The 21,878-nt window shown below is 35.8% G+C and overlaps 1 protein-coding gene across 1 annotated transcript; it reads right to left on the bottom strand.

Moving 5' to 3' along the window:
• Nucleotides 1–4,027: 4,027 nt before the first annotated feature.
• Nucleotides 4,028–21,364, bottom strand: CSTA (cystatin A). The gene is made up of 3 exons (XM_051985393.1): nucleotides 21,232–21,364; nucleotides 6,056–6,157; nucleotides 4,028–4,320 (listed from the first exon to the last, which is right to left on the bottom strand). The coding sequence occupies exons 1-3, from the start codon at nucleotides 21,307–21,309 to the stop codon at nucleotides 4,192–4,194; spliced, it is 309 nt and encodes a 102-aa protein (XP_051841353.1). The 5' UTR covers nucleotides 21,310–21,364; the 3' UTR covers nucleotides 4,028–4,191.
• Between the last annotated feature and the right edge of the window lie 514 nt (nucleotides 21,365–21,878).

Genomic DNA, 21,878 nt, shown 5'->3' with positions numbered 1-21,878 from the left:
TGTTCCCTAAGTCTATCATCCCTCTCTCAAGGAGGTAGATAGCATGCTTAATCATCAAACCTCTGAAATCATGATTGGTCCTTGTATTGATGAGACTTCTTACTTCTTTCAAAGGACAAATGTCTTTATACTGTTGTTCTTTCTCCTAAATCATACTGACAGTGTAGAGAAAAGATATTAGAGGAAATGTCAGGTTGCCTGTATTCTAGTCCCATCCAACATTGCAGAGATGTCCCTGGAAATATGAGTGTAGGTCCATTTTTGTAGAATAAATATAGCAGGACTATTTCCCCTTCTCCTATTCTAATTCTCCCCAATATTTCACTTAACAGACTGCCATTGGGATTTCTCTACAATGCCCCAGAAACTTCTTCTTCCTACAGGATCACTCCAGCCCTGAAATTCAAACTTTGGAAGAGCCCTTTGCCATTGTGTCCTTACCCTCTGATTGGAGGGCTTTCCTAGAACCTCCGTTTTAGAGAGCTAAGGCTAGCCATGTCCTCATTTCTCAGCAAGCTGCTCTTGGGACTTCTCTGCCATGACCCCATGCTGGATGCCTTCCTCCCTTCCCATCGTTTTAGCTTCTTTTTTTTTTTTTTTTTTTTTGTCTTGTTCTTTTGTGGGGGAAAGGAGGGGACGTGCCTCAGTACATAACACAGTACCTGTCACTGCTTATTACCACTTACTATTACCTTAGTAAGCAACATTTATTAATGTCTATTATAACAAAGGTTTGCTAAAATTTGTAGAGAGGAGAGTGCTTGGTTCCATGCTTCCCCATCCGTTATATCAAAGCATGCTGGCTAACTTGAATAAATCTCCCTCTGCTGTCTCAGGGATTTGAGAAATAACTGGAAAGAATATGTTTTATTAAGCTTTGGGACTGGTAGAAAGTAGTCATTTGGATGGGAGACACTCTGACATGGTGCCTGAAAGAAAAACATCTCTGGCTTTGAAATCATGATGCTTTAGTCAGATAGGAGTATTTTAAACCTGTTTGGTGATGAAGTAGGAGTTGTAAGGTGGGAATCTATCTGGGAAAATTTCTTTGAATTATGTGATCAGAGGGAACTTAGGTTTAACGTAGAATTCATGTAGAGATTGTCCTTTTTCCAGCCTGCCCTAGAAATGTGATGAAGAGAGAAGTATTTCTCTTGCTCAGACAGACAAACTGTAGTATCTTCTCAGCAATACCGGGCCAGGACCCTGACAGAGAAAGGTTTCTCTCTGTCAAAAGGCTGAGGATTCTTCTGGGGTTAACCAGTGGAGTGACATCATTCTCAGGAAGCTTTCCAGACTCTCAAAAAGATTTCAAACTGACTGAGAGATATCTCAATGGGGTGTGGGAAAGCTGGGGAAGCAGATGCCATCTGCTGGTTGGTTCCTGCAGAACTGAAGCACTAGAATCCTTATTCTAGGAATTAAATCAGAGTCCCAGGCGATCTCTGTTTCATCTTAAGTCGTCATGCTTCAACTTCTCTCCACCCTTGTAGTCCCCTTTTCCCATTCCTGGATCTTCTATTTTGAAAAAAAAAAAGGCAAGATCAACCGTCCTTTACTCTCCAGACCACCTCCATGTTCCCACATGAGTACTTTTCCCTGCTCCCTCCACACACTTCATTTCAATTTTCTGCCTTTCAGAATGTTTAGACCAATTCACATCTTTTCTAAAAGTATGTGTACAAGGCTTGTCCTTCTACAGTTCCTCCAACAATTGTTAATTTCCTTTTTGTTATCTTTGTCAAACTAATGGATAAGAAGTGGATCTCAGAGTAGCATTGATTAGTATGACTTATGATTATGAATAGTATAATGTGGAGCATTTTCCCATATGGTTGTTGATTGCTTACTTCTTTTTTTTGAAAATAGTTTATTCATAATAGGCAACTAGGTGTTTTGGTAGATAGCATTATGCCTTCATCATGCTAAGAAGTAGGTATAGTGGATTGTTGGCTAGCTCTGGGGTCATAATGTATTGATACATATAACCCCCAGAAACAAAATCTTTTTTGAGGTCTTCAATAATTTTTAAGAGTATAAAAGGATTCTGAAGCCAAAAAGTTTGAAAATTAATGTCCTAGATCACACTATTTTTTGCACTCCTGATAATTCAGATCTCTACACATAATCTTAACTTTTTAAACAGATTTGAAAATAATTTTACTTTGGTAATTACTATTGACATTTTCAAGGTGTTTAAGGATATATAAAAATAAATTTGGAAGATGTGGAGAAAGGGTGCAAGTTATATGGTCAAGAGGATAAACACTTATGAAAGGATATAAAAGGAAATTGATTCCCTGATGTTAGATCCTGAAATTCAAGGGGAGAACAACTGATAGTTCATTTTAATAAATTCTTATTAATGTACTGGGTGTATACCAACCAACACAAGAAATGAATCAATCCCTCATCTTAAATAGATTATATTCTACTGATAGAACATAGTGTATATTCAAGGTACATAAGAATGGAGAAAATGCTAGTATAGTGAGAGAAAGTTGATCTAGAGACCCCTGATCATTTAATTTCCTTCAAGCTTAAATGAGGAAATCACAGGAGCTCAAGGGCCAGATAGTTGGCAATGAGGTGATAAGATCTTAAACAAAGGACAAAGAAATGACTGTTTTTTTGTTTTCACTTTATCAGCTATGAAGAAATTCTTGAGTCAAGCTTGATGATATGGGGCTTTTGGCAGCAGAAGGATCCCCATATCCTTAATGGTTTTTGAAAAAGAAAGACACTCTCCAGGCAAAAGTTAATGCAGGAGATGTCCCTGAAGAATTTGATCTCTGGAGGAAATATGGAAGAACCATTTAGTTCTCCTTTTTTTTTTTTTTTTTTTTTTTTTTTGAGAGATGGAAGACTTTTTTTTTTTCCCTCTCTTCTCCCTTCGTCATCGAGCATGGTATCTGGGAATGTAGCTTTTTTCCCACTTCATACAATCAGGGAGCAGACTCTGAAAGGGAATAACACATGCCCAGGAGAAATATTGTGTCCTTTGTGAGGACATCAAGAGAAGAGAAAGATCAGGTCCTGAGACAATAGAAATATGAGTCTACTTGACTTTGTATATTCTCTAATTGTGTGCTCACTCTAGTGATGTGAGGTTTTGTGGGAGAGTATGCTTCTGGTTTACGGGGCAGGGGGGATATTTTATAGCTATCATTCTTAAAATGGCATTTCAGTGAAAATTTTGCTTTGAATTAATCCTACTAAGTGACTATTAAAGGCAAAACCACTGGTGGAGACTCATAAGCTATAATTTTAAAGGTATAGACCCACAGATACATTAAAGCTGAAGTGGGTAACCTTTCCTTCCTTCCAGGCAATCCTTCAAAAGTTGATTTTCTGAACATGATGCCAAAGCAACTAAACCTTTCCTTAGTTCAGACAATGCAGCCAAGAAGGAGGCAATTTAGTATAGAACATAGGAGAGAACTGTTACCAGAGTAAAAGAAAGCTTCATGTTCTTTGTAGACCTGATATATTAAGGATAATGAAACACCGAAACCCACCCCTGATAAAAGTCCATAGGGAACAGCAGGAGAAAAAGAGCTAAGAAAAGAATTTGTGAACCCCAGGAGACAGTTCAGAGAAGATCCAGAATACTGAAGGGTCATTTGAAAATTTATGGTTACAGAGAGGGCAGTGTGGAGGTGGTAGTGTTATAAAGAATATTTTAAGCGTTCAAATCTTCTCTTCATGAAAAGAAGACAGAAGGAAATTTTTAAATGACTATCTTTTCCATTTTCCTCTTGAATCATTAGACCTAGAACTACAGGGCATTAAAGTAAGATACTTCCAGCTCTGTCTTAGATTAGGTGAGTACATGCTTAAGTGAAGAAATCCCCTCTTCTGGGAACCCAATCCATAACTACAAGTATAAGTTGGGGAAAGATCCCATAGAGGGTACAACACAAATTTGCTCAGTAGTTTTATAGTGTAACCTAATGCTCTTTGACTATTGGAAAACCAGTATCTGCTATGGGATGAGATGAGATGTGAAATGATTTAAAGCAAATAATTTCAGATTTGATTTAAAATCTTTAATTGATATCTTTTTATTTCATATCACTTTACTTCTGAATATTTCCTTTCCCCTTCCTCTAACAAAATCCATATTTTGTTTCAATTGTTTGTATTGATACAGGATGTTCATGAAACTAAACAAACGTATAGACTATGCTTCTAAAAGTAAGTCACTTCATCATCTTCGGTTTTTCCCATCTGGAAGTCCACCAGCTCTACTGGCTCCTCTGTGTGAGGGAGAGGTCTGTATATTTTCAGATGCGCATATTCATCCTTCCCAAGACATACCTGCAAATATAGAGAAGTGGAGAATTAGTCACATGGATTCCAACCAGCACCTCTCACCTTTCAAAGTCATTATATGGGCATTTCTATTTTAGATAGGAGTTTTGACTAGATGATCTCTGATATGAATTTTATATTTTTATTCCAATCAATGAATGAGTTTATTCATGCTTTGGAGAAATATATATATCAGGAAGTTGCCTGAGAGATCATTTGGTTTTGTTTTTAAAGCTAATAGAACTGAGTCCCTCAAAGGTTCAATGAATAATAATATTCAAATAGGCACTGATATGCTACTATTATTAGTTCCTAAGACCTTAGATTTAAAGGTGAAAGGGTCTTAATTCCAATCTGTTCATTTTGTAGTTGAAGAAACTAAGGCTCAGGGAGGATAGTCACTTGTCCAGAAGCTACTTGAAAGACAGGGAGGGGACACAGTGGGTAAAATAATGGGTCTGGAGTTAACAAGACTTTTAGATATTTTTAATCATCTTCAGCTTCCTCCATAGATTTCTTCAGCCCTCCAGAATGGGGATGATAATAACATCTACTTCATAGGGTTGTTGTGAGGATCAAATAAGATAACATTTATAAAGAGCTTAGCATAGTGCCTGGCACATAATAGGTCCTTAATAAATACTTGTTCTTACCTCTCCCTCCTCTTCCATTTCCTTTCCTTCCTTTGTCCAAGGTCACATGGTAATTAGCAGCTGAGCTAGAATTTAACCTCAAAACCAGGGCTGTTTTCATTATACTACAACTGACTCCAGTTGTTAAAAACACCTGAATTTTTGAATACCTAAACAACTAACTTTTAATAACAGAGTCAACGACTATTTTGAATTTGAATTGTGCCTCTGTCCCAGAGTTTCATTTATTTTTAAGGATTTTATGTTCTGAAATGTGTACAAAAAGCTCATATGTCATGCAAAAATATGGGTTCCTTTTTTTTTTTTTTTTTTTTTTTTTTTTTACGTTTACTGAAACCTTTTTGAAAATTGTGGCCTTTATACATCTTGTGCTTTCAATTGGGAGACCCTGGTCTGATCAGTTCAAACTGCCCCCAGCACCCTGCCAAGATCTGCTCATAAAATAAGTTCCTGTTTACTCATTTCTTTGCAGAAGACTGGAATAGGGCATAGCTGCCTGTCAACACTACTGTCCCTGAGAAGATATTCTCTTCTCAGTGCCAGCCTCCATTTCCCTAATAAGACTTTGCCACTGAAGAAGTCAGTTTTTCTAGCAAAGCTGACTTCTCATCCAACAATAAACTTCCATTTTTGCCACCTAAAATTCTTCTGGTTCATGAATTCTTTCACAAAGGACACAAGGATCAACCAAAAGGGGATTTCCACAACTCTCTGACTGCCACTAGAATCCCATCAGTGAGAGCCTTTATTATTCTCTTTTTCTTCTCCCTTTTTCCTTCCCTCTCAATTCATCATCCATTCTTTCATTGCCATCTTTCAGGTTTAATATAAGAGTAAAACCTGCCAAGTTAGTCCTTCTCTTCTTCCCAGATTGACATGAATCTCTCCCAAAGTCCCTTCCTCCTTTCTGCCTTCTTTGTTTTCAATTACCATGCCATCACTTTATATTTCCTTGGGGGCAGGCACTTTATTTTCTCCAATTACTCAAATAGGAAGACGATAAACTATCCTAATATTTTTAAATACATCCAAATAGAAATAAAATTGAATAGAGTATGTTAGAGTTAAATGACTGGTTGAAAACTTACCTTTACATAATACATGGTTCCAGCAACTACTTGGCTTTTGTAACTTACAGCTTTAAATTCTTCATATTTTGTATTGTTCTTTCCTTCAAATGTTGGTTTTATCTTAAGAAAATAGAGGAGGATAAAATATTTAGTGGTTATCTGAAAATAGTACCAGATTTGGTCTACTCAGTGGTCAATGCAATGCTGACAAGAATGGAAACTTTAAACAAACCCTTCTTTTCCCCTAATTCATTAAATAATTTTTAAACAATTAAACAATTTTTTAAAATAAGCTGTGTTTTTGCTTACTGTGTTTAAGGTACTGTGCTAGGTTCCAAGGATAAAAACAAACAAGCAAAGAACAACCATAAAAACCTGTCCAACCCTCAAGGGATTTATATTCTATGAGGAGGAATACAATAATTTCCCAAATTAGTAAATGGCAAATACATAAAAATAATTTCAAAAGGAAGGAATCAATAACAACTGCAATTATTTCCTCTAAATGGTGAATAAATGATTGATTGATTAATAGTCATTAACCCTCAGATGCTGCAAAGCACATCTGCTAAGGAACCTAATAAAGCTAATAGGGGTTCTAAGTATAGGGATACACAGACCTCCAAGCAACCTATGAATAGATTTTAGGGGCCCATAAACTTAGATAGGAAAAAAAATCCATCTCTATTTTCATTAAACTTTGGTTTCCTTTGTAATCTTAAGTAGAATTTTTTTTTGTTATGCATTTAAAAGCTTTGTTCAGAGGAAGGGTCCATAAGCTTTACCAAACTGTCAAAGGGATCCCTGACACATAGAAAGGCAAATTACTCCTAGTCTACTCTATGGTCCTGTGATCCCCTGAAGACCTCACAAAGTTGTAGAGAAACAGGAATTTTAGAGATGGAGTGGATCTCAGTGGCTATCTAGTCCAATCCATACCTGAAAGGAAACCTCATTATAGCATACCTGACAACAACCAACTCCACATGTCAGTCCATTCTGCTTCTGAACAGCTCTAATAGGTAACTGACTTATTTGCAACTTATGGGTCCAAGCAGTACACATCTAATGGTTCTTTAAAATGTTGGTGAGTCATTTCAGTTGGGTCTCACTCTCTATGACCCCATTTGGAATTTTTTTCATAAGGAAAATGAAAACAGGTACAGCAAACAATATTTTAGATTCCATATAGATGGGAGGGAAATATTACTGTTTGAATGATTCTGGAACAGTCTCTGAGCATCCATCCCACTAACTCTGAAATAGCTTCAGAATGAATGCTTGATGCCCTCTCTCAGATGTTCCTAGGGAGGAGATGGCAGGCAAATCTGGGGCAGGAAAAGGGAGGAAAAATAATCTAGAGCAAAGGGCAAGGGCGTAACAAACTCCCCAAACTGGAAAAAGACAGAGTATGATGACTCGATAATCAACTACTCTTGAGAAAGGTAATTCTTTCCCTTTTCTCTCTCCCCCTGCTTTTTTTTTCCTTTTCCTTTTTATTCTGAACTTAATGAACATCAAATAAGAACATTTCTATATACAAAACAGAAGGGAGAAAGAGGATTACACAAGCTGAGAATCTGACTCCCCAAACAGCTTGCTTCTAAGCTCCAAATGTAATATATTAATGTACCTGTTTTCCAGAGCCTTTCTAGCATTTGCCATGTTTTTTTATTTGGGTCAACTTTGCCTGATGGGTATGAAATGATTACTCAGAAATGCTTTATTTTTTCTAATTAATATTAATTCTGACCATTTTTTCATCTGACTAATGAAAACTTGGATTTCTTCCTCAGAAAAAAATACTGTTGATATTTTTTGACTATCAATAGTGGCAATGGTGGTATATGAAAGATTTTAAAAGTGTATAGAAGAACTTTGGAGAGGAAGGACTACAAGGAAGCCAAAAAATGGCTTAGATAAGAGGGAAAGGCTGTGTGTGTGTGTGTGTGTGTGTGTGTGTGTGTGTGTGTGTGTGTGTAAGTGAACTCCCAGTATTCTAAGTCAGAGACAGAATTAGATTGGGTAGTGGCGTGTATTATTTCTTTTTTTCTAGAATGTTGAAAATTCTGTTTCTAATCATTTGTGGATAAATCTATTCATATTTTGAATTTGAGGTACCTGTAAAGGACTTTCTCTGAAGAGTAAGTAGCACATCCTAAAATTCCCAAGTCATCTGGGCAGGGCAACAGACTAACAAACCAAAGAAATATCCAAAATGTACCCAATTCCTGAATTCACACTAGAAATAAGTCTCTAATACAAAGTTGCATAAGGCAACCACATGCTTATATGACTATACTTGGGTGTGTATATATACACCTAGTTCCAAAATAAATATATGTACAGTGATATACCCAGAGAAATATTTACACACAAACCCATAATAAAGCAAGTCCTTACAGTCACTGTTTCACAAATTCCCTTTACATTTTTAAGGTTGAATATTTTTCAGAACTATTCATTTTCATTTTGATCAATCAATCTCTCATTATGGCAGTAGACATATGGTGACATAAAATGGAAAGATCACTGGACTAGACAATGGAAGACCTTTTTTTTAAATCAGTTTCTTTTCAAAACTGTTTAAATGGCAGCTTCTACAAGAAGCCCCCAGTATCCCAACTGATCATATGTTTACTTTATATAAACTTATTTATGTACAACTTGTCTTTAATAAAAGAATGTAAACTCCCTGAGAATAGAGAATGTTTCATTTTTGTTTTTTTATTCCCACAGTTTAATATGATCCTGGCACACAGTGCTTAATAAATGCTAGCCTAAACACTTGCCTTGTGACTCAGTATGCATTATTTACCATCCTGAAATACTATTCTTTACTCCTACCTTTGGATTCCCTGGTTTCCTTCAAGACTTAGCTCAAATGTTATCTTTTGTGTGAGTCCTTTTTCTGATGCTCACAGTTACTAGTAACTTTCCTGCAAAGGTTATTTTGTATGTACTTATATATCTATATCTATATGTGCTGTCTTTTTCAATGAAAAGGTTGACTCCTTTGTGAACTGATCCAAGCATTCTGGAGAGCAATTTGGAACTATTTACAAAGGGCTATGAAACGGTGCACATCTTTGAGTCAGCAATAACAATGCTATGACTTCCAAAAAAGGGGAAAGAACCTACTTGTATAAAGATATTTACAGTAGTTCCTTTTATGATGGCAAAGAATTGAAAACCGAAGTAATATCCGTAATTGGGGAATGGCTGAACAAATTGTGACATGGGAATTACTTGATGGGTGTGAAGTGATTAGTCAGAAATGCTTTATTTTTTCTAATTAATATTAATTCTGACCATTTTTTTCATCTAATGAAAGCTTGGATTTCTTCCTCAGAAAGAATTACATGAACTGGTACAAAGTGAAAAGACTAAGATCAGGAGACACTACATACAATAACAGCAATATTCTGCATTGAAGAATTGTGAGTGATTTAGCTATTCTCAGCAATATGATGATCCAAGATAATCCCAAAATCCTTATGATGAAGCATGCTATCTGCCTCCAGAGTAAAAAAAACGATAGTGTTTGAATACTATTTTTTCTCTTTCCTTCTTCCTTTCTTCCTGCCTTTCTCCCCCTCCTTTGTTTCTTCTTTCCTTATTTACTTTCTTCCTTCTTTTTTTATTTTCTTTTCTCTCCCTCTTTTTCAATTTTTCTGGAAATGCTTTATATGATTGTACATGTACAACCTATATCAGATTACCTGTCATCTCAGAAATGGAGAAGGGGATGGAAGAGAAGGAAGGTACTGAATTTGGAGCTCAACTTAAAAAAATCTTTTAAATTGTTTTACCACAATTGAGGGAAAATAAAATGTTATTTAAAAAAGAATGTTAACTCCTTAATAGCAGGAGTTATTTTGCTTTTCTCTTCGTATTCAGAAGACCTAGTACAGTGGTTGGCATTTAGTGAATGTTTGCTTGATTCACTTCTTTGGGCCTCAGTTACCACATTTGTGAAGTGGGGTAGACTAGTTAACTTAAAAGTCCGTTAACATTCTCAGACTAGAGATAATAATGCACTCCTGGAGTGTTGGAACTGAAAGCAGACTTAGAAACCATCAACTCTAACTCCATTATTTATAAAGAAGGAATTGATTGATTCTCCCCCTATCACTTTGCCTCCCTCTCTTCTCCCTGACTCCCCACAACAACAATCAATTTGATACAGGTTAAACATGTAATTCTTCTAAATTTCCATATTCATCAGGATGTGCAAGAAAAATCAGATCAAAAGCACAAAAAAATGAAAGAAAAAAACAAGCAAACAAACAACAGCAACTAAAAGATGAAAATACTATGCTTTGATCCACATTCAGTCTCTATAATTCTCCCTCTGGATGTGGATAGCACTTATAAAGTTTTAAAACCTTAAATAGATATTACATTTTAAAATTTTATCCTAGAGGTTATAAGAAACCATTAAAGTTAACTGAGGAATAACACTGTCAAGCTTGCACTTAACAAAAATTACTTTGGCAGCAGTTTGAAGGACTAATGGTAAGAGATCTGAGATAGGAAGATTAATTAGGAGGCCATTGCAGTAATCTAGGAACCTGCAATTATCATTCTGTAAGATCTTAATGGATGGGCCAGGATTTCATTGGGTAAAAAGGAAGAAATTAGAGAGGGAAGTTCAGTACAGGAGTGGGGAATCTGGGGAGAGAGTAGGGTAGAAGAACAAAGGCAAAAGAAAGGAGGCAGGAATGGGCAGACTTTCTTATGACTAGACAGAATAGAAGGTACTTTCAAAAATATAATAATAGCTTTTTATTTTCCAAATACACGCAAATAGTTTTCAACATTTACCCTTGCAAAACCTTGTCCAAATTTTTCTCCCTTCCTCTGCACTTCCGTGCTGCACAAGGAAAATCAGATCAAAAAGGAAAAAAAATGAGAAAGAAACAAAATCCAAACAAACAACAAAAAAAAGGAGAGAATACTATATTGTGATCTACACTTAGTGCCCACAATTCTTTCTCTGGATGCAAATGGCTCTCTCCATCACAAGTTTATTGGAACTGGCCTGAATCACCTCATTGTTGAAAAGAGCTGAGTGAAGGTACTTTAAAAAATTTTAACTCTAGTGTTTGATCAGAAGGTACTAAAGTTGGAAAAGAGTCTAAACACTATCTAGCTTGATTCCTTCATTTTACACATGAGCTGTAAAACCAGAACTCAAAAAAATCTACAAACTTGCCTTGTCACATATCTAGCAAATGGAAGAAATGTGATTTGAATCTATGTTCCTTAATTCTTGTTAAGGACCATGCCTAAGAGTGAAAGGGCAGGTCAATTCTCTGAAAGCCCCAACAGCTGTGAATCATAACGCATAATGATGAGGGACTTATGAAAAATGCCTACTCTGACTAGAATCCTACTTTTCTGTTTGTCAGAAAGTTTGCCTCCATGACATCTCACAAGATTCAACACCTGCTATAGCGTCTCACCTTACAACCATCCAGAGGAACAGGACAGAAAAGACTCTTTTAGTGCTGTTTGTATTCCTTGGCATGGGGACTCAGATAACAGCCAGTGCACAAACTTGATGACCATGCTGTTGAAGGGGAAAAATCGTGTTTCCATAAAACAAAAAATGGGGAATTGTTAAAGACCATGGTTAAGTGTGAAGGGGCAGGTCAATTCTAAAGCTATGATCATAACACACTTGAAGGAATGGCAAATCAGCCTTTACTGAAACAGATGTTGCTTGTGAATTGGGAATGAAATAAATTGGAGGCAAGAGGGAAGAGGAAAGAGACCAGAGAATGCAGCTATCCCTCAGACTCCTTGTATCATTATCATCTTCTTATATGAAGGGATTGATTCTCCTGGTCAGAATTAGATCCCCAGCAGCCACTAACAGGTGACTCCCATAACACCCATTAGTCACTAGCAGGTTGCTCCCGTAATAAATTCTAATTGTTCTTTCCACTTCAATGTGCTTATTCTCTGAGAGGGCAGGGACTCTTATCTTCTCTCAAATAGCTTCTCCCTCACTACTTAGCATAGTGGTCTATAGGCAGCAAATGATTAATATCTTTTGTTGTTGTTGCTGTTGTAGACAGAGAGCTACCTACTTATGAAGGACCTGGAAAGCCAGGTAAAGAAATTTGGACTTAATTCAATAGAAAATAAGGAAACAGAGAATGAGCTGATCTAAGAGAATAGAAATGAAGGCTGAAGGCTGAGTCTTGGGAAGAATGAAAATTAAGGAATGGAAGCCAGAGGAAAAAGAAACAAGGGAAGGATTGTTTACAAAGATAGGAGAATCATATAATACAGAATCTGAATTTTTTTATTTTTTATTCTTTGTTACAATGAATATCTCATTACATGAGGAAGGGAAATAAAGATGATGGAAAAAACAAAATATATCTTTTTTTAAAGAGGGGATGATTATTATGTCTAATGATGTATAGAGTTCAAAGAGAAGGAGGACATTGAAATAAATCCTGAAATAAGGACTAGAATGGCAAAAGGTCATGACAGCTTAGGATAGTGAAGGCAACATCAAAAAGGACTAACCCCAGAATCTGGAGTGGGTAGGGAGCCAAAGCTAGTCTATTGTGAATTAATGAAGTGGGAGAGGTTGAGTGCTTGGAGATCCCAGAGTGGGTAAAAAACAGGTTCAACAGGTATGAGGGAGTGGATGAGATGACAGGTAAAGAAGTTGAGATCCAAAAGGGGAAGGGCCTTGTTGGAGACCTCAAGGGTGGAGCGGTATCCAGGGATAAGGAAGGCTAGGGTGGGCCCTTGCTTGGCATGTACCAACTATTTGCATGATGTTGAAATACATACACAATTTATTATTGGTAAGCTCATAGATTAAGAGCTAGAAGAAATCTCAGAGAAAGGTCGTCTATTCCAACCCCTTCATTTTATAAATGGAAAAACTAAAGCACAAGGGGATTAAAGGACATGACTAAAGTCACAGGTACTAAGTGTCGAAGATCAGGTTTTAACCCAGATCTCCTAAGGGGTCAAGTTGAGTACTTGAAATTTGTTGAATTATTTTTCCCTCAGAATTGTGATGTTAAAGAAAATGAAGAGACTATCTAGCTGATATTGATTGATACTGGCTCTTTGTCTTAGACATATTTATCTAACAACTACCTACTATCTACTTCATTCAGTGCTTCATAGCACTGACTTCATAGACTTGACTTCATAAAAAATAAAAAAACCTATAGATGATAATGGCATCCATAGATAATAATAAATTTATAGATGATAATGAGAGAATGACAGGCTACCAGAAAAAATTGCCATTAGTGTTGAAACCAGGGTGTTACTCTACTTAGCAACTCTGCATTTCTAAATTATTTTGTAATCTTTAGTTAATTCACACAGTTTCACAGGATCTTATCTGGTGGCAACCTTTTTTGGAAATTTATATTCAGTGAGTGTAATTATTAATAAAACAGGAACCCTTATCATTGATTTTAAACAGTATATCTGCAGTCACTGGAAGGTCAAATACTAACGCTTATATACTCTGGCCACATAATGAGAAAATAGGACTCTTTAAGAAAGACTATGATGTTGAGAGATTGAAGGTAAAAGCAGAAGGGGAAGGTAGAGGATGGGATAAATAAGGTCATGGAAACAACGAACATGAACCTGGACAGACTTTAAAACAGGGGTCCTCAAACTGCGGCTCACGGGCCAGATGCAGCATCTGAGGATGTTTATCCCCCTCACCCAGGGCTATGAAGTTCCTTTATTTAAAGGCCCACCAAACAAAGTTTTTGTTTTTACTATAGTCTAGCCCTCCAACAGTCTGAGGGACAGTGAACTGGCCCCCTATTTTAAAAGTTTGAGGACCCCTGCTTTAAGAGATAGTGGAGGACAGAAGGCTCTGGTTTGCTGAGATCTGTGGGGTCTTAAAGATTTGGACACAACTGAACAAAAACAAAAACTGTCATTTACTGGAAACAACTGACAGAAATGGGCTAACTTGTACATAGTTTCTGAAGTATCTTTCACAGTGCATTTCTATTAAGAATTACATGTTTAAAGTTGCTGTTTGTGGGGAGGAAAGACAAAGGGAGAAAAATCTGCAACATAAGATTTTGTAAGAATGAATGCTGAAAAATATATTTCCATATATTTAAAAAAATTTAAAAAAAATAAAGTAATTCACAAGAAAAAATCCAAAAGAACCAATGCATTTCTATTTTGATGTTTGCTATGGCTAAAGAAATTAACACTGTGGTTGACATTTTTAATGATAAGTTTCTCTGCACTTTGATCATCTGGTCCTGGGAGAATAGATATATTCTGGTGCTAGACTGCTATTCAAAACCTTTCTTTTTTTCTTTCTTTTTTTTTCTTTTTTGTTCAGTCACTTTAATCATGTCCAGCTCTTTTGACTCCATTTGAAGTTTTCTTGGGTAGAGACTCTGGGATGCTTTGCTATTTCCTTTTCCAGCTCACTGTACAGATGAGGGAACTGAGTTAAACAGGGTTAAATGATTTGCCCAGGCTCACCCAGCTAATAAGTGTCTGAAACCAGATTTGATCTCATGAAGAAGAGTATTTCTGATTCTAGGCCCAGAGCTCTATCCTCTGCCCCCAAACCTTTGTAGCTGGGTAGAATTTGCCCGAATCAGTCCTCTACTATTATAGCCATTGAGAACCACCACACCGTCCATATAATGCTAATTAGTTAATTCAGTCAATTGAGTAAAGAATAACAACAAAAATATCAAACTGCCCATCAATTTTGGGGAAAAAAAGTCAGTCAAAATAGATCAAAGGGAATTGTATAAAGAAAACTAAGCAATGCAACTATGTTGTCTAATTTATCAAATTGGAAGCTCCATGAGGGCAATTAGTTTCTTTTCTAAATCTATCTTTCTGAGAATTTAGCACAGAGTAAGTCATAGAGTATAGGTTCATAGATCTAGAGACATCTATCCCAACTGCTTTTTTTAGGGATGAGAAAACTGAAAGTCCAGAGAGAGGGGATTTGCCCAATGTTACACACGCAGTAAAAGTGAGAGGCAGATTTGAACCCAGAGCCTCTGACTGTAGAAATTAGATTGTTCACTATATCTATAAATGAAAATCAACTGGTTAATCAGGTTTTTTATTTTTCTTGCTTTGGTGACATGTAGACACTATGCTTATGATGGTTTAAAAATATTACTGTGATCATAAAGAAGGGAAAGGGATCTGGATGTGCATGAATGTTTGTGGCAGCCCTGTTTATAGTGGCCAGAAACTGGAAACTGAGTGGATGCCCATCAATTGGAGAATGGCTGAATAAATTGTGGTATATGAATGTTATGGAATATTATTGTTCAGTAAGAAATGACCAGCAGGATGATTTCAGAAAGGCCTGGAGAAACTTACACAAACTGATGCTGAGTGAAACGAGCAGGGCCAGGAGATCATTATATACTTCAACAACAATACTATATGATGATCAATTCTGATGGACGTGGCCATCCTCAGCAATGAGATGAACCAAATCATTTCCAATAGAGCAGTAATGAACTGAACCAGCTACGCCCAGCAAAAGAACTCTGGGAGATGACTAAGAACCATTACATTGAATTCCCAATCCCTATATTTTTACCTGCTTGCATTTTGGATTTCCTTCACAGGCTAATTGTACACTATTTCAGAGTCTGATTCTTTTTGTACAGCAAAATAACTGTTTGGTCATGTATACTTATTGTGTATCTAATTTATAGTTTAATATATTTAATATCTACTGGTCATCCTGCCATCTGGGGGAGGGGGTGGGCGAAAGGAGGGGAAAAATTGGAACAAAAGGTTTGGCAATTGTCAATGCTGTAAAATTACCCATACATATAACTTGTAAATAAAAGCTATTAAAAAAATAAATAAAATAAAAATGTTATTGTGTCCACATTACCAGGAGGACTTTGTCATCTTTAGGGAATTCCCTTTCTAATTGGATATCTTCCATTATATTGGCATATTGTGTTAGCAACTATTAATTAACTCAATTAAAGCTCTTTTTTTGCATAAAAGTCACATTGGAGAATTAAAACATGCAAGGTCTTTTGATGTTTCATAATTTAACTCTGTTTCAAGTGGCCATGAAGACAAATTTAGGAGCTATCATAGAGACCTTTGGGCAAGTACTTCATCTACTTATAGTTAGCGTTTAAAATTTTTTTCAGGCCAATTTCCAATAACTAAAATTGTCTTTTTACTTTCTGTGAGAGCAAGTACTATGTGCTATTCACTTTTTCATCTTTCTCAATATTTAGTATAACATTTTGCCTATGGGGAGCATTTACTAAATACTGAGAATCTCTTTTACTGTTGTGAATCTGCAATTGCTTAGGCTATTACTGTGTGGATATTAGAAACATTCAGATCCATTCCAAGAAAAGAATGTAAGATTTATTACAGCGAACTGGACTCAAGGCCCTCTAGGCCAGGAATTCATTTCTGACAGTGGCATCTAGGGACGTTTCTGCTTGAATTTCATCATAATTTCAAACTCAAAATATTGAGAAATACCTTCAGCAGTCCCTATCAAAGACCTTGAAAAATAAGCTGGTACAGTAGACAGTGCTCAGGATTTGAATTCAGGAAGAACTGACTTCAAATGCTGCTTCAGACTCTTATTAGCACTGTGAATCTGAATTAGTCACTCAAGTTCCTCTTTCTGCCTCTATAAAATGGGGAAAATAGTGCCTTTCTTAAAAGGGTTATCATGAGGATCAAATGAATTATATATATATATATATGTATACATATACACATACACATATATATGTATCTATGTATCTTTGTGTGTGTGTGTGTGTGTGTGTATATATATATATATATATATATATATATATATACACACACACACATATATACATACAAAAATATATATCTGTATCATATTCTTCATGATCCTGTTTGGAGGGGTATTTTTTGTTTTTTGGGGTTTTTTGCAAAGACTAGTTTGCTATTTCCTATTCCAGATGATGAGGAAACTGAGACAAATTAGGTTGGGTGATTTGCCCAGAGTCACACTGCTAATAAGTATCTGAGGTTAAATTTGGATTTAGATCTTCCCAACTCCATGTCTGGCATTTTATGTACTGAACACCTAACTACCTTCCATATGTGTATATTAGAACAGGAGTCTCTACTACATACAGCTTGATTTCTCCTTAAAATATGTAATAAATTCAGTATAGAACTTTCAAAGCTATATGGTCTGTCTGTGCTTTTTTTTTTTTTTTTGGCTTTCCTTCTTTTCATCATAATAAAGTTTCCATGTGTATTTGGATTCGCAGTGGATGGGCAGTCAGGAGAAGGTGGGAGATAAGTGTAAGTCACCATGGAAACTTAGTAAATGAAACTCCTGAAAGCTGGAGGCTGTTTTTTTAATAGGTGCATCTCAAAGACAGTCAGAATTCTAACAATTGAGAAGGTAGCATATGACAGCAGTTCTTTTTCCTTCATTGCCTTGTCACATTTCCTATTATCTTTTGCTGCTTCATTCAGAATATATGCTCCTGGAAGGCAGAATCCTTACAACCTGTACCTGTGAGATTGTTGCACCTCAAACTAATAAACAACTATTTCGTAAATTCTTAGCATATGCTAGGTGCTGATGGTACAACTGCAAAAATGATTTTACATCTTGAACTGAGCCCAGTGTTCTTGCCTGTCGAGACTTTTTTTATATCTTGACTCTGCCATACTGTGTATTGTAATATAGTTATCTTTCCCAGCTTTGGGACATCTGAATATTTGATGAACATGTCCCCTGTGTTTTTATCCTGGTCAATGATAAAAATATTAAATAGCAAGGGGCCAAGCACAGGTTATTTTCCCTATTATGTAGATAAAGTTAGACTTGGGAAAGGGAAGTTACTTGTCTAAAGTTTACAAACTACTAAGTATCAGAGGTAAGATTCAAACAGAAGACTTATTTCTAAATTCAGAATTCTACCCATTACATCTATTCCCTCTCAAAAAAACATCCTTCCAGCATGGAACTGGTTCATATATTGAAGCACATAGTCTGTATGCAAGGTCTCCATGCAAATTGTTTTGTTGTATGCTGCCTGGAAAATTTCATTCATTGTGTTCAGTAAATTGTAATGATAATAATGATGAATTACATTTGAACCATCATTTATAGTCACCAAAAAAAAAAAACCCTTTTCAGGCATTATCTCATTTGACTCCCTGAGGTATGTTGCATATGTATTATTGTTCTCATTTTCCTGTAATTGGGTTTCTATTCAACCTTGGGGAAATTTGTGTGTATGTGTGTGTGTGTGTGTGTGTTTTTTTTTTATGTGGAGGAAGATGACTCCTCATTGATGGAGAGAAGGCCGTGTGATATGACTTTGGAAGCTGCAGACACATAAGGAAAGCCATGTCCTCCACTCATCCCTGCTGTCTAGCCCGGCTTCCTAGTGGGAAGAGGCCTTCCCCCTGGATGAAAACATTCTCTCTCTTTCTTGGTTTGAGCTGAAATATCTTTGCTCTCAGATAAAATTCATTTATATGTGTATTTTAAGTATATGCTGATCTATCAAACTTTTCAAATGTTCACTTGCTGTCTTGCTTAGATAAATAGTTTGATTGTGATAGTCTTGTATAGCCAAGATTTGTTGGAACATCACTAAGTTGGTGAGTGTAAGCCCTTAAGAGTGACCAGGGAAGTGACTCTCCTTCTAAACCTTTTAAACCCATATTCTTGTCTGTAAACCACAGATATTTAGCAGACACAGGCAGATAGAAATAATTCTAGGCTGGTATCTCTCTTGGGGAGATCAACATGGTGGTATTCAGGGCCTGTTTAGTTCTTTCTCCAAGTTTGCCTATAGGTACTTGGCTCTCCACAGAAGAAGCCAGGCCTCAGATCCTATGGATTTATGCTAGTTCAGGAGATGGATCTAGATATCCCATGTGGACATATGAGAAAAGTAAGGATCAACTGAGCTCAAAAATACTAGGTGGCCAAACTGAGTCTAGAACCCATGTCATCTGACACTCAGTTTAAAGCTTCTTTCTCTTATACCACATATGTCGGCTGTTACAAGAACCAAAGGCATTTCTATGCTCATCTGGAAGCCACAAGCCCACTTCATACAAATTGTTGTGATAGACATTTCCTCACACTCTTTCAGTCAAAATTCAACATTAGAAAGGAGAAAGGACATTAAGTCATGTAATTCAACCATCTCATTTTAAAAATGAGGAAACTTGAGACCCGGAGCACTTAAGTGCATTGCTTTGTGGTCACAGGTGGAGAAAATTAATAAGTAGACTTTACACATAGAATAACTGTACCGTCTGCTTAGTTATTTAGCCACATGTAATGAAATGAAAATACTCTCTTTGTGTATTCTTTCCTTCTGCCTACATCTATGCTAAACTTTTATCTGTAGGTGATAAGTGAGACAGAAACACAAATAGTTTATCATTTTGGTCAGAAAGGGTAGAATTATCATCACCAGAATTTGTTTTATTGCTTGGAAATTGTCTGTATTATTAATCAGAGACCATTAGGGTTGCTTTTGCAATATGGCTTTAAAAACAAACAAAACAAAACAAACAAGGTTATTCTAGTGGTTTTGAAGTAATAATCATCCAATTGTTAATGACCCTACACTTCAGTTATAGATTGATTCCACCCAATAAAATTAGAAAAGTGTCCTCAGATACTTAGTTAAGGATGATAGAGCCAAAGAATGTTAGCATTGAAAGGGCCTTTAGAGATCCCTATTCTAACCTCTCCATTTTACAGATTAAACAACAGAACTGGGATTAGATTCTGGCTCCAAAATATTAAACATTATATAATTTAAAAGATATGAATAGAAGCAACAATTTATTTCATTTTATAGTATTTGTCTTCCCCCATCATAAAACTGTTATTTTCTTTTTTGTTCTTTGACAGTATATTTTTAGTCTGATAAATCAATAATTGTTTAGTATTATCATAAGTACACCTAGATCTTGTAAATGATTTAAATTAATTGACAACAAAAAGGATTGATAAAGAGTTAAAAAAAAAAAAAAACAAGTTCTCAGTTTGTCGGTTAGCTTCTTGTCCATTAACTAAACTAATTTATCTATTTCTTCTGATTTCATATGACACAGGAAACTTTATGAAAATTCATTTTCTATTTACAGTGGAATTTCCCAATTTCTGCCTACCAAAGACAGAGAAAGAAAGAAGGTAAAGGAGAGGGGGAGGGACAGAAGAAGGGAGAGGGGGAGGGGAGAGGGCTGTCTAGAGCAGGATTTCTTTAATTTTTCTGCTCATGATCCCTTTTTGTCTGAGAAATTTTTATGTGGTCCCAAGTATATAGGTATGTAAAATAGGTATACACTTACTGATAATGCATCATAATTTCGTAACCCCCACATTCAGTTATGAGATACAATATGGGGTCGCAAACCACAGTTTAAGAAGCTGGGATATAGGAAACATTCCAAACCCATAGTCTCTCACCTCTGCAAAGAGAGAAAAGTGCCTTCTCATATCTTTTCTATGGGGCCAAATTTAGTCATTATAATCACACAGTATTCAGGGTTTTGTTTGGTCCTTTCTTTTTTTGCCTCATAGAATCAATCATAAATCTAGAGCTGAAAAGACATCAGGGAATACCAACTCTAATTTACATAAACTGAGATCCAATGGAATTAAGTAAATTACTAAAGTTCATACTGGTAGTAAGAGTCAGAGAATAGGATTTGAATCCATTTTCTCTGACTTCTAATTTAGTGCTTTTGTCACTATCAGATTTACATTATTGTTGACATTATATATACATTTTCTTTTCAGTTTCTTCCTACTTTGCATAATCTCATATAAATCTTCCCATGCTTTTCTAGATTCTTCATAATCATGTCTTAAGGCATGAGTGTTTAATTTCATTCATTAATTTCATTCATTCTCACATGTTTTTAGCCATTCCCTAAGTCAATGACTATCTATTTCTAATTCTTTATTGAAGAACTCTGAAGAATTCTGAACACAGAAAATGTTGCAATGGATAAACTAGTAAATGAAAACATTAAACCTAAAAATTAATTCTTTGAAAAAAAAACTAACATTAAATTGAAAAAAAAAAAAAAAAGACACAGAGAGACAGAGACAAGCTATGAAGTTACCAGAATCAATTATTTTCAATTAGATCTTCCTTCCATAGAATGCATCACCTTACCTCATCAACCAATTCCTGGATTTCTGGAGTTGCACTTCTAGCTTCGCTTAAGCCTCCGGTCATCATTTTGGAGGTCATCACTTTGCTGAAAGAGATGCTGGAACTGAAACAATGAAATGATAAGGTAAGTCGTTCTGACTCCCACTTTTAAAGGAAAAGAGGCTCTCCTCACAGCCAATAAGAAGAGCAAGGGTATGTAGTAAAACACCGCCTTCTTGGGTGTAGAAATAAATGACTTATTACTCACCTGTTATCATTTGTTACTTTGTGAAAACACATATAAAGTCTTGTCATGTAATATTTATTTAATATTTAATTACCTACCAACCCCCTTTTTAAAATGGTCAAGGAAAAGTAACCCTCTATTCTCTGAATGAATGGTTCAGTCCAGGGAGGACTTCTCAAAAGTACTAATTAAACAAAAGGGGAGTGTCTACTTTATGTTGAAAGTAATAGCCCCAAATTTGCAAATACTTTTTTTTTTCCAAATTATACTTGTTCATTTTTAGTAATGATAAATGTTCTTCTCCCTCACTCACTTCCCCAAGAAATAGATGATAATTGGGTCTTGAATATTCTTCTAAAACCCTGATATTCTATTACTGTACAGAGGAAAAGCCTTTATTCTACAGGTTTTTTTTTTTTTT

The sequence above is a fragment of the Antechinus flavipes genome, chromosome 3 (assembly GCF_016432865.1).
Source record: "Antechinus flavipes isolate AdamAnt ecotype Samford, QLD, Australia chromosome 3, AdamAnt_v2, whole genome shotgun sequence".
In the NCBI taxonomy this organism is placed as follows: Eukaryota; Metazoa; Chordata; class Mammalia; order Dasyuromorphia; family Dasyuridae; genus Antechinus; species Antechinus flavipes.
The sequence above is the reverse complement of the archived record's forward strand: the minus strand, read 5'-3'. Positions and strand labels throughout refer to the sequence as shown.